Source organism: Arachis hypogaea, chromosome 9, assembly GCF_003086295.3.
Source record: "Arachis hypogaea cultivar Tifrunner chromosome 9, arahy.Tifrunner.gnm2.J5K5, whole genome shotgun sequence".
Taxonomy (NCBI): domain Eukaryota; kingdom Viridiplantae; phylum Streptophyta; class Magnoliopsida; order Fabales; family Fabaceae; genus Arachis; species Arachis hypogaea.
The window spans coordinates 113,059,473-113,072,601 of record NC_092044.1 but is presented as its reverse complement, the minus strand read 5'-3'; the positions used below and the strand labels follow the sequence as shown (position 1 = coordinate 113,072,601).

Sequence of the window (13,129 nt, the reverse complement as noted above, 5' to 3'; positions counted from 1 at the left end):
TATTTTTCTCATTGTTTGTTTATTTATTTATTGATCATTTTGTTTGAGCTAATTAAACTTTTATTAGCCGACCCCACTTAGTGGGATAAGGCTTTGTTGTTGTTGTAATTAAACTTTTATTAGGCCAGTGACTAGGTCTGAGCCTGTGTTTTATTAGGTATGTCTCAACCTTTGTTGTCACCCAATATTTTGGTGAAAGATTAGTCTTAGCACGTGATTTGACGGAAAATTATAAACTAGGAATAATGTTTTGTATATCTGTAATTAATTATATAATTGCAACTGATTTGACGTACAAATAAAAGGCATACATGATCTGTCACAAACTACACTTTACATTGTGTCACTTCTTTTGTACCCAAGTTCTAAGTTCTATCTCAATTTACATTTGGCATAATGTTAAAAAAGAATATTTCGATGAAAGAGTAGCAAAAGACAAAGCAAATGAGTCCTTAAAAGTCAAGCTACCTAGTACCTAATCCCTACACTCTCTTCAAAATTAGCTTAGCAAGTTAGCATGGCTCTCTAGGATATGATATGATACTATTTTACAAGAGTTTTGTATTAATTATATTGAGACCATGCTATATAATGCAAATAATAAAACTTAGTGCATCATTCATAAATTTTACTCCATGATTTTACGTTAATTGTGACTTGTGATGTTGGACTTGGGATACCAAACCATGTGGCGCAAATTTTGGGGAAACAAATTCCATCAATGTAGGAAAAAATCTTAGCTGTCATTTTGGATTTTACTACAAATTGGTGTTATTATTCTTCTGACTTTGATAGGGACAGCAATATCATTTATCCTGTGTGTTTTTGGGTAGTTAATTTGTTGTGAATTCAACGCTCAAAATAAAATTGTGTTTTGATTTATGGTTTAACTGAATTGATTATCTTAGTGAAGAGAAAATGTAAGGAAATGATCAAATAAATATGTGACTGTCATAGTCAACAATTTGTCCCGAGAATCATTGCTGGTTGCTAGGCATTGATTTGTTATAACACTGTGGACACCAGGGTCCATAAAGTGAACTAATTGAAATTTAGAAAACGAAAGGTGTTATATGTAATAGCCCACATGAATGCTAATAATCAATCACCTTGAGAATTTTCCATCAAGTACTTGCTTTACTCTCTATTCTCTAACATTCCATGTGCTTCTAGTGAAGCTGATTCCATCACATTCTATGTGGAAAGACACCAACTAAACATAAAGTTATCAAGGAACTATGAAAAGAAAAGAAAAAGAAAAGGTCATCAAGATAGTTTTGGTTTCTTTCTACTGAAGAAACCCAACATGAGGAATGACACAAAATTTAGATGTATCCGGATGAACAGGAAGCAAGGCCTGCATTCCTTTTTGCAATCCTTAATCTCTTCACACATTCTACAAACTCTCTGTAAAGAAAAGGAAGTGAAATCCAAAGTTAGAATTTCCATTAGTATATATGCCATGCACTTTGGAATTTTAGTGTATCTGATGACGAGAGAACCTACTTCCATGGCACATCACCTACACTCCTCCAATTATCTTCTCTGTCTTTGTAGAATAATGAGTACTCTGAATCAGGTTGGAACAATCTTAGACCTGAGAGGCTTTGGCTTCCTGAGTTGTACAACAAGGTAATTCATGTAAACATAAAAAAGTAAACAAAATCATGCAAGTGCTGCATTATTGAATGTGCCTACCAAACATGTCTTCTAATTGGATAGCTAGACTTGAGTATCCTCCATGATCAAGTATGCAAATTTTCCTACCAATTGTAACCCTGTCCATATTCACCTTCACATATGCCCATCTCTCATTGCTCTGGACTCCCTCTATCTCTTCATCAAAGTTCTTGCTTGAGTTCTTCAGGTTGAGATTAGAGTGAGGCCAATCCATAATATCATCATCATACACTAAATCCAAACATAACTTCATTATATCAGCATATGGAAGCATCTCTCACTATAAAATAAAATAAACTCTTAACTGTAAACCTTTATTAGTTGGTCAAGTTAATGATGATGAAGAAAAAGAAGGGGAAAGAATTTAAAAAAAATATAAGGGGATGAAAAAAACATACAGTTGGCAGAAGAATGAGAAGCCTCATGTTGAACAGTTTTGAGGCTAAGACCAAGATCAATGATGTCATCACTCTGTTTGTCTTGGTAGAAAACTGAGTGAAAAGTTGAGGAGTTCAAAAGAAAGCTTGATGTGTTTGAATCCATAGTGATGATATCTGCTTCACTTAAAATAGCTAAACAGTAAATGTAGGTGTTGCTGACCAAGGTAGAACTTAACCTATTTATAGTAAAATATCTGAGTGATGAAACTAAGTAACTATCTAAATGACATGTCCAAGAGCACATGGAAGACAAGGAAAGTTTCTCCATTATCAATCATTAAATGCACAAAGCTTATCTTCTGTTACCGCCAACATGGAACACTAAGGTAAAAACAAAACAGCACAAGAACAAGGCATGGCCAAATTGATCCTAACAGTAAGTTTCTCCGGATTCTGCTTCCTCACATTGCTACACTTGCTGAGAGCCTCAGGCTCTTCATGTCAATATGTATTCCATCTTCAAAATATCCCAACAAAAGAAGTGTAAGCTTTTTGTAATAAAAGTAGACTTGATTATTGGTAAATGATTATAAATCCTGGTGCTAATCACCTCGGTATAAGCACCATGACAGTACAATTTTAATATCAACATTAAGTCAAAGAACAACCGAAGCACCTTAAAATACATAGTGAAAATAGGTATAGTCTTAAAGCTCACATTTGAATATTTGTTTTCAGTTATGGCAGGGCTGCCACTTTTCAAGGGAACAACTATGTGGTTGAAACACCGACATCTCACACCGCCCTGTTTTTGGCTGCATTCCATTTTTCTTACTTTTTATTAGATACACAATTGCAATGGAAGAATGTAGGGTTATTAATGATACTTAAGTACAAATTTATAGTAGATTAAGTTGAATTAGGACAATACCAATGATAGTAAAGCAATGAACTTGTTGTACATGATGATAGATTTGAGAAATAATATAGTTAGTTCAGGCTCATTCCCTGATGGCAATGCCGAAGGAGAGTTCCTGCTGGTGTCTACCGGCCAGGATCTTCCGGATCTTGATAGCTATGCCGGAGGGGTCTCAGCAGGATAAGATATATTCATGAACTCATTATATGACAGACTGTTACTAATCTTGAACTTCAAAATTCTAGGTACAACCTACGATTGATTTAGATTATTGTTGAAGATGTCAGGATCAAGAACAGTGGTCAGTGTACACAAATGTGGCTGATGAATAGGATAATTGAGAGGTGTTGATTACGGATTGTATTTGCTTTTTCATTCTATTGCTATTGACTTTTGCTCCTAATGACGACAATGTGTCTACTACTTCAGCTTTCAAGAAACATGCTCCTAGTTCCTACCCTATGAACCTCTTTGGCAAAGGGTGTCTTAAGAATTATAGAACAAACTATGCACTAATAGTTGGTGGTATCAATCACCGTTCATTCATAACCCAACATTTAGGCACTTTTCTGTTTCCTCCTTCATGCACGTCTAACGATTCCTCTAACGAGATGACAACTCAAGCTGGATTTATAGGAGATGTAACCATGTAAGTTTCTTCTATTATAACACTCATTTTGATGGTGCTTACGAGTTATGCAGTTAAAAGCCACATCTAGAGTTATGTTTTGTATATCTAAATGTTCTATATCTTCGGTAAAAAAATTTAACAGTAAGTTTAATATGTTTTTCGGCTAAAAGAAACTGTGGATGTAGTTACAATATACTCTTTCTTCTTGATGGTTGATATGTCTACGAGCATCATTTATTGTTTGTTATCAACCAATCAACAGTAAGTATATAATTAGAGGCAGGCACTAGTTTACTCATTTTTTATATCTCTGTTAAAAACAAAATAATAAGTGAACAAATAAAACATTTTCTTTTTTTTATTATTCGAAAAAGGAAAGAATTACATCGATAAGTGAGTCTTACCAAAACCTGACCAGTTGGCTTGGTCCAAATTCATTGAAGAAACTTGAGCAGGGCATGGTATTTACACAACTTTTACAGCAATTCAGATATCAGGGACTATGCCGCAAGCAAATACTATGTTCTTACAGATTCATCTTAAAAGTATATAATTCCTATCACTCTACCCTTGGAAAACTTCAAAGCACAAAAGGATCTATAAACTTAAACTCTCAACTTTCTTGTATAGACTATGTACGGTAACATATACATAGTGATGCTGCGAGTAACATCCACACCCACATGTGTAAGCATAAGCTCCAAATGGATGTGCAAAAGGCACATGAGAAAAGATATACTATGCCTCTTTGGGATTTAGTAATCAAGCATGGTCAAAGAACAATGCATTTGATGAAATTGATGGTGTAAATCACTTGTCGTGACTACTCAGAAATTCAATTATGCATGGATAAACCTGCTCAACCGCCTGCGTTCAAAATATGAATAGAATAAACATCACAAAAATTTTAGCAGCAGAAAACATGAAAGAGAATATGAATACACACACAAAACAAGGGTGACTCTAGATTTCAACCTCCTAACATTGTACGGTTTGTGGTAATGCACTTCTACTGCCAGTAACCAGGTTAGGCAAATAAATTGCGCTTTGACTATGTTATTGTCTTTTTTTGAAAAAAAAAAAAACAATTCTCTAGTATCTAAAATATAATTAACAATAACAACCAAACGGGGTAGGTTCATACCATTCTTCCTCCAACCAAGTCATAATGAGCATAATGTGGACCTTCAGGCTCGCCAAAAAGTTTATAGGTAACCAGGTGATCAGGAATCAGCTTAACAGTTTCTAACAATTAAAAATAAAAAAATTAAAAAAAAAAAACAAAACAAACAAACAAAAGAAGTACCTTCACTTGTTTAAACTTGGGGCAAATAAATAGGCATTTATAAATATAATGTTTACCTTCCACAGCTTCAGGTGGACAAATCATATCTCGGTCTCCAGCAATAGCTAAGATAGGGACATTGCTTTTGTGTATATGATCCTTGTAGAAAAAGGTCCCATTCCTGTTACATAACCCACGCTCTCTAAATGCTGTTGTGAGTTGCAAGATAAGTTTTGCTGGTATAGTACCTACCAGTTGCAATTATATCATACAACAGTCAGTTACATTGGTCTATTGACAAGTCAATAATAATTTCCTATTTTCCTTAACTAAAGAATACACCCTTTTTGTATACAACATGTACCAAACCTATTCCAGACCAATAAGGTTCTGATCTATATATCCAACTTGCATATAGGAGCAAAAGCAACTACATCCACAAAGAACATATAGCAGTTCATGGCATTACAAGCCAAATATGAAACCACATGGAGCGCTAGCCCATTTTACCATGCAGTAAAATTCAACTTAATTATGGAAAATATAGCAACAAGGGTTGAACTTTAAAATCAGAGCCTTTAATACCATCTCAATAACCGACCCTCCTAACAAATTAGGCTATTTGGTAGACGAGTAGGAGCACTTACAGAAGTTATTTAAGACCAGCCTTTTTAACAAATCTGCATCCATCATGTCCTCAGCAGAAATCAAAGTATTTAACCATGATAACACATATGGTGGACGAGATGAAAGAGGATAAGCTGCAGCCAACATTGCTCCCAAGGGAACAACAGGGACATTCAGAGCCTGTGCAGGATCTGCCTGTTTGATAAGTGACCAAATTCAGTACTATATCAGTAATTATGCAAAGTTAACCAGTACATCTATGTACAGAGATAAACAGAAACAGCAAAACCATCCACTTACAAGGGGTAAGAGCAACTTTAGAGTTGATTTGGATGATGTGTAGTCTAAAGATGATGCTAGTGTAACCACTGCAGCTAATCTGGATTCTTTTTCTTCACAAGCTAGAATGAAATGATAAAACATGCTAATAACCAATTTGATATCTAATCAGAAACTGAATGAAAGTATTCCCAATCAACCCAGCATTGGGATACAGATAACTTGACAGCCATACATAAACAAAGAATATGTTAATAAAGAAAAGGTAAAAGTTAATGCTCAATTCGTACTACCAAAGACCAGACAACTTACCAAACCGTGACAGCATCGAGTACAGCAAGATACCACCCATGGAGTGTCCAATTGCAAGCAATTTACCATCTTTTGGCTTGCTTTCATTCATTATGTATTCTATCTGTATTGGTTTAAAAAAAAATCACATAAGGATGTACAGCCAGAGAAAGTTCCTTGCAAATACTAGGCAGAAGAAAGTGATTGCAAAGATATAATTGTTAATAATTGTCAACACAATAAACATGAGCGATCAATATACAGCTTTCAAGCATGATAAGAAGTCACCTCACCGCAGCAGGAACATCTTCTTCCAAGTAATGATCGAAGTCCCAATCATACTTCACCATCAAATCAAGTTGCCTTTGAAAATCTTCTATGGTAGAAGTGAAGCGTGCTTGTAGATCAAATAACGGAGGAGAAACAGAGAGCTGGCTTTCCTCAATAATTTTTACTAGCTTTTGACTCAGATCAGTTATTTGATTAGTAATACCAGAGTTTTGCCCTGTTTCCAACAAAGCTGAAAGCTTTCCTCTTATCTCATTGAATCGTTCATATAATGGAGAATCAACCAAAAGTTTTGATATTTGATCAAGTAATTTGGTAGACATTATCTTAGATTGGTTATCACTAAGAAACCCAGATACTCTTTCAGACAAACGCATAAAAGTCTCTGTCAACCTTGCAACCAATTTTGATTCATCCCAAACAGTAGCTAACCTAGTAAGTTCTTCACTGACTGCACCATTGCCAGTTTCTACTTCCAGGGAGGAAGAAGTGTCAGATTCAGATATTGCTTCTGAATTGTTATTCAATTCTTTTTCTGAAGCCACAGCACCATTTGACTTCGACGCACTCTTCGAAGCAGATTCCATCTTGTCAGATATTGCATCTAAAATGTTATTCAACTCTTTTTCTGAGGCCACAACTCCATTCGAGTTAGATGCACTTTCTGAAGTAGCTTCCATCCTGTCAGATATTGCTTGGGAAGACTTTTGAATATCTTTGGAATTTGAACCATTGACACTCAAACCAGCTCCTCGTAATTCAAGGATCCAGGTTTCAAAACCCTGACCAGACATGTAGCGTGCAAATGATGACTGCAGTATATATCATGTGTTAGTGGGGGGACTCCAACATAGTACATGCATACATAAACCTGAAAGAATACATATATATAGCAAAGAAAATTCAAGTGACAACCTACCATTAGGCAGACAACAACATTGATTACTCAAAACTCAAAAGTATGTTAATTTAATAACTGAAACATAGTAATATGAAGGGGAAAATGCAACTTCAACCAGAGAAATATGGAAGATGCATCCAGAATTTTGCTACCAAACTTCCTGTTCCTACAAACATAAACATTGTTATGATGCTGTAGGATCTCATTCTAATGCTTAGGGTCATACTCATAACATGAACTCAGAGATGTGATTGATTTGATCCACCACACGCGTCAATCATCCAATCAACAAATTACGGACATCAAAAATCAATCAAGGTTCCAAAATTCTAATTCTAACTAACCTCCACAATTTAGCACTTGGCAAGTTTACCAGCACAAGAAGATCACACAACAATGACTACAAGCATAGTAGTAATGCATACACATAAAAAGAGGAGGAAAACTAGAAAATTTAAGATTAAATTAGAATATAAGAAAAATATGTATAAATAAACAAATGATAAGAGGAAAGTACCCCAGGAGAAAGGTCATATCCAATGGCGTTAGTGCCAACTCCCGACAACAGTAACAGAGGGTGATTCCTTCGAGGTGCCTGCATCAAAATTCAATTTCATTCCCCCGGAAATGAAATCATATATTCATAGCTCGATTTAAGAGGCATCGAGTGACGTACCTGAGGAGAAGGGTGGTACCGCCACAGTGCCAGCCTCCAATCGGAATTGGACACGGACACATAGTGAAGCTCGTCGGCGGTGCAAATGGAAGGCTTCTCAGGAAGCTTCACGGCGGCAGGAGAAGATGATTCACCGCCGCCGCCGTTGGTAAAAGCCCTGAGGCGGAAGGACGGCCTGTGCGGCGAAGATATGAGGCGGCAGAAGACGATGGAGCGTGGGACGGAACGGAAAGTGGAAGAGGCTTTGCAGAAAGCAGAGAGTATATCGGATTGAATGGTTGCCATTTCCAAAAAAACAAAGAAAGAAGAGCGTCGTTGCTTCTGGATTTGATTCCTTACTTCCTTCTGGTGTTTCTTGTTTTTTGTTTTGTTGGTATGATTGTCAAATATTGATTGCGACGGTCAAATTTGCAAATTATGTAGCGGCGGATGGTGGTATGCGCACCCTTAACACTTTTCTTTTTCCCACGAGTTTCAGGCGGTTTTCGTATTCAATATTTCTGTCGCGAAAGCCTGACACACTAGCATCACTGTTATCCGTTTCCACTAGGACCCATAACGCGATCAAGTTACAAGTTTTACGGAACAAATCCAATTACTTAAAGACATTTTAACCAATAAAAAAATGCCAAACCAATTATTGTTGTTATTTACCAGTTACCATAGATTCATATATTTAACTCAAGTATTACTTAAATGCTTAAATTTGATTCATGATTGATCAAAATTCGTTAACTCGATAGTCGATATCCTCTCATGATTTCGATGTGATGATATTTATAAATTTAAAATAATATTAAAATCTTATTTAAATATGAAAAATGAGTAATAAAAGTGACGGATAAAAATCGTTTCTCAATAAACTAGAAGCCTTGTGAGGTTACCTTGTATAGTGGATTGAGTAGTCCTACCTGTCAAGCCTAGCAGATAACCATTACGGCATTACCAATCCATGCAGGATAGGACTAAATTTAATATAAATTAATAATAATAATAATAATATGCTCGAAATTTGGAATGAAATTAAGTAATTAACTGTTTCTTTAGCTTAAGTCTTGAAGAGTCTGTACAATGGTGAAAATTTAGGTGCAGTCGACTTTACGTAAAATTGATAGTTGAGAGCCGTTAGATAACTTGATTGATTTGACTAAATTTTCATCTAACAGCTCAGTTATTAACTCCATCGATTGCACATGAGTTTCCACCTGCACAATACTCCCATATTCATATTAAGAAAGCAAAATTGCTCCTGAATCCTGATCTATCATCTTTCCTATGGTCATTGAATGAATCCATAATTCCATACTAACCTTTCATTTTTTGCCTTTAATTTTCTCTTTGTTGTTCACTCTTTTTTAATTCAACTTAGGACTTTTTATTGGATCGAGTGCCGAGTGCTATTGCATTTTCATTGAACTTTACAATGAGGCCTTAATGTCTACAAAATGGGCCATGGTTATTTTGTGGGCTTAAAAGCCCATTGAGTCACCATCTGCGAAGGAAGCAAGGCTGAAAAACCAAAATCAAACTGAAAGCTTTCGCTCTCGTCTCTCTCCGTGTGTGAAGTTTCATGCTTGTTTTATGCATGGCAAGTCCAATCTTCAACTGTGGTAGAGATTGTTGAAAGGAATTTCAGCGATGAGGGCCACAGCCCACAGGATCTACTTTCTCTCACATCTATTATTGATTACACGGTTGTTATGAAAAGATAAATATTGAGTTTTATTCTTCCTTTTCCAAATTGGCAAATTCTATATGTTCGAATATCTGCAAATGCTTTACACACACTCGGAATATGTCAACGGGGTTCGCTTATTATATAATTACGCAACGATTCTTCTTAGTTTTTTGGTGGGGTTAGAACGTCTAAAACTGAAAGCAGATAGGATTTTTAAAGTTGGGAGCTTGAAGTGGGCCCCTTAGTGGGCTGGCCATTATTTGGTGGCCTACTCAATTTTTAAGTGTTGGCAGTCCACCAATCCATGAAATGATAGAAGAATAAAATGGTTTGACAAGAGAAGTGACTCTTATCGTTATGGAATTCGGGTTTGCAAGGCAAGGCAAGGCAAGTTGGATGGAGTAGAGGAGAGTAGTGGGAATCACACATTCACACTCCTCTCTAGTATCTACTCCCTGACCCCTGCCGTTATTTTGATCTTGAACATTGAATAGAGACCAATTATATGCTTCATTGTATCCCAAGCATTTTATGGAATACTGAGGACCCATGAACTCCGTTGACATTAAAACGGGTAAGGAGTAGGGTGTAGGGACCATGAACTCTTTTGACAACTGCTTCGGTGCTTCTTCTTTCAATTTTGTTGTCCATGATAATCTTCAATAATCATATTATGACTCAGAAACCATGCATTAACCAGTCAGCATCAACCACTTATGTCAGCATTTAATTTTCACTTAAGCAGTAGCTAAATTGTTATACAATTATTCAGATTTAACTAACATTAATCTATTGTTATCATAAGCTAGTACTAGATGCGTTACGCAAACCTAAGTAATAACATTTAAACCTCGTACTGTTAGTTAATTTTTAATTAATCACTAACTAGTAATTAGTGCATTCTAAAATACAATAAAGCATCGAATCAGCTGTACTTTGCCACAGGGGCCACGTGAAATCGAGTAAAAACAACGTATGCAGCAACGTGCACTCCCTGTTATGATGGTTGGATTTGTGAATCTTAAAGTTCACTATACGTCAAAATTTTCCAATCTTTGCTTTAACATTATCATACGGTTGTGTGACATGAGCTGATTCTCCTATGCATCGAATTGAACTTGAATTGCGGTGCCACAACACGTTGTTTTCAGTCTCAATAATGCACGAGATATATGATAGCGTTCTTGCATAATGTGAAGCATGAAAAGTATGCCATTCATTAAGCCAGAGAGATAATTACAAAAGCGGGGTTATGAATTATGATCTTTCAGAGTGTGATCGCCTAAATTTCCTTTTTTATATTACTTCTATGATGAACAAGAACATTTGCATATTCCTTTAGTTACAAAAAATTTTCTAAGTTACTTTAAAAACAATTTTTACTTGCTTCAGAAAACAAAAGAAAGTATGAATTGATTCTTTTCTAAGTTAAAAATTTATTAAGAACTTTATCCAATTAATCTAAAATATTTAAAAGTAATTTTTCATTTTTTAAAAGCTTTGTTCAAACAGATAATCTTAAAAACACACTCAAACTTGGCTGCACATTTTTGTTTGGTCCTGCGCAGCAAACTGGAAACAAGATTTTCCATAGAAAACGAGCAAGAAGGATGAAAGGGCCGAATAAACGTGTCATTAAAAATTCATTTTTCTATGTAAAAGTGCGTAGTTGTGGTCCTTCTAGGCGAAGATGGATATAGCAGAAGAACGACAAAATCATAGTCCAACAACCGAAATGGCCACAATCAATCAAATTTTCCATGAAAAAATAAATCACATACCAAAGAAAGAAAAGAAAACAATGGCAAAATATATTTATATATGACAATCATTTCAGGAATTGATATATGACCTTCACAATAAAATGTTTTAGAGACTTGAACTTTTACAGTATAAACCTTGGACCAATTTCCTTTTACAGGGATGAGAAGAAGATTATCACAGTTTCTTTTCTTATTTTTCTATGTAAATAGATAACCACAAACATGCACCAAACATGACTGACCGACTGGAACTACATATATAAAACTTAAAAAGGGCAAACCAAACCGGTTTTCTTCAAAATTGTTTCACTTTTGTTTTAATGACAAGTTTATAATGGCTGTGAAGTTCTTATCTGTTGCTTCATGTTGTCCGAGGATTGCTGAGTGGAACCGTCCGGCATTACCATGGCAGCGGCTGTCATGGTCTGGTACTGAGAAGGCATTGAGGGTGCCAGAGGTTGAGAGTAGTATATCTGAGCATGTGCCGGATCCGCATAATCAAAAGCATAATTAGGAGGGGGAGCAGAATTTTGAGCAATAGACTGAGAAGGGTGATGAATCTGGGAGTAAGCAACATACTGTTGCTGATGCTGACTGGTAGGAACTTGAACCAATTGAGGGTACCGGCACTCACAGCTCTGTATGCAGCTGCCGTCATTTCAGTCTTGGGCATGGGAGCATTTCTCATGGGGTTGTAAGCTGCAGAAGGTGGAACCAATGTGGTGGGATTTGGTGGAGTCTGGGGACGGCTGGAAGGAATGTTTGAGGCGGATTCAGCCATGTTAGGCTGCTGAACAGGCATGTTGTAAGCCGGGGGCTGTCTCGCAGGAACGTAGTAAACCTGGGGGTGGGACTGTTGCTGGGAAGGATATACTGGATAGTAGGCGGAAATCGGCACGGCCCCAGGAGGAGCATGGTGAATGAAATGAGTACCATGAATGAACTGCTGCTGTTGTTGCTGTTGAGGCTGCTGTGGCGGCGGCTGTTGTTCAAATTGCTGTTGCAACAAGTATCCTGGGTCCTGTACAAGCTGCTGCATCTGGATCCGACCATGAGGATCGGACACGTTTAGTTTTGGATCAACCGGTTACTAGAACCCTTGTAGTCCCAGGCTGAATCTGAACTTGGTCTTGATAGATCACAGTTTTTGCCGAGAGATTGCATTTGAAGACTACTATCACTGCAGGATCAAAAAAAGCACAACAAACCCTAATTCAGACAGCACCAAACAATCCAGCATTCCAGAATTACAATAATCCAAATCCAATATAAAATAAAGCAGTGATACCAGTGACAATTCAAACCATCAGATGAATGAACAATTAATGAATGATCAATGCGAATTCACATACCAAACGACATGTATATGAATAACAAAGAAGGATGAAACTGAATACCTTGAAACTGAATCTGGAGAAGGCAAATCAACGACGCCAGTTGACTTGGGTTGAAATTGAGGCTGTAAACCTGTTGATGCTGAGGTTGTGACTGTGACTGTGTTTGCTGCGGCTGAGACTGAGGCTGAGGCTGAAGCTGTGGTTGTTGCTGCAACTGTGGCTGAGGTGTCGGTGTTTTCTGTAACCCACACGTATGATCGATCTTCTTCGGAGAAACCGTTCTGGTACCCCCCACCGCACCAGGACACGCTAATGACGCCGGCAGCCGAGGTGCCTTCGCTCACTCCCATCTGGCAGTATAAACTGTGTTGACTCCAACGGAGCTGCATCGTAA

The 13,129-nt window shown here is 36.8% G+C and overlaps 2 protein-coding genes across 3 annotated transcripts; both read right to left on the bottom strand.

Moving 5' to 3' along the window:
- Positions 1–964: 964 nt before the first annotated feature.
- Positions 965–2,536, bottom strand: LOC112712043 (auxin-responsive protein IAA32-like). Its single transcript, XM_025764826.2, has 4 exons — positions 2,079–2,536; positions 1,699–1,911; positions 1,507–1,615; positions 965–1,407 (listed from the first exon to the last, which is right to left on the bottom strand). The coding sequence occupies exons 1-4, from the start codon at positions 2,386–2,388 to the stop codon at positions 1,326–1,328; spliced, it is 714 nt and encodes a 237-aa protein (XP_025620611.1). The 5' UTR covers positions 2,389–2,536; the 3' UTR covers positions 965–1,325.
- Positions 2,537–3,942: 1,406 nt separating this feature from the next.
- LOC112712042 (uncharacterized) lies at positions 3,943–8,530 on the bottom strand. Of its 2 annotated transcripts, XM_025764824.2 has the most exons (9): positions 7,958–8,530; positions 7,799–7,876; positions 6,386–7,192; positions 6,114–6,216; positions 5,823–5,923; positions 5,543–5,717; positions 4,973–5,143; positions 4,755–4,855; positions 3,943–4,477 (listed from the first exon to the last, which is right to left on the bottom strand). In XM_025764824.2, exons 1-9 carry the CDS (start codon positions 8,240–8,242, stop codon positions 4,421–4,423), a joined length of 1,878 nt encoding a protein of 625 aa, XP_025620609.1. In that variant the 5' UTR covers positions 8,243–8,530; the 3' UTR covers positions 3,943–4,420. The 2 variants fall into 2 exon arrangements, with proteins under 2 accessions (XP_025620609.1, XP_025620610.1); XM_025764825.2 differs by lacking the exon at positions 4,755–4,855.
- Positions 8,531–13,129: the final 4,599 nt, after the last annotated feature.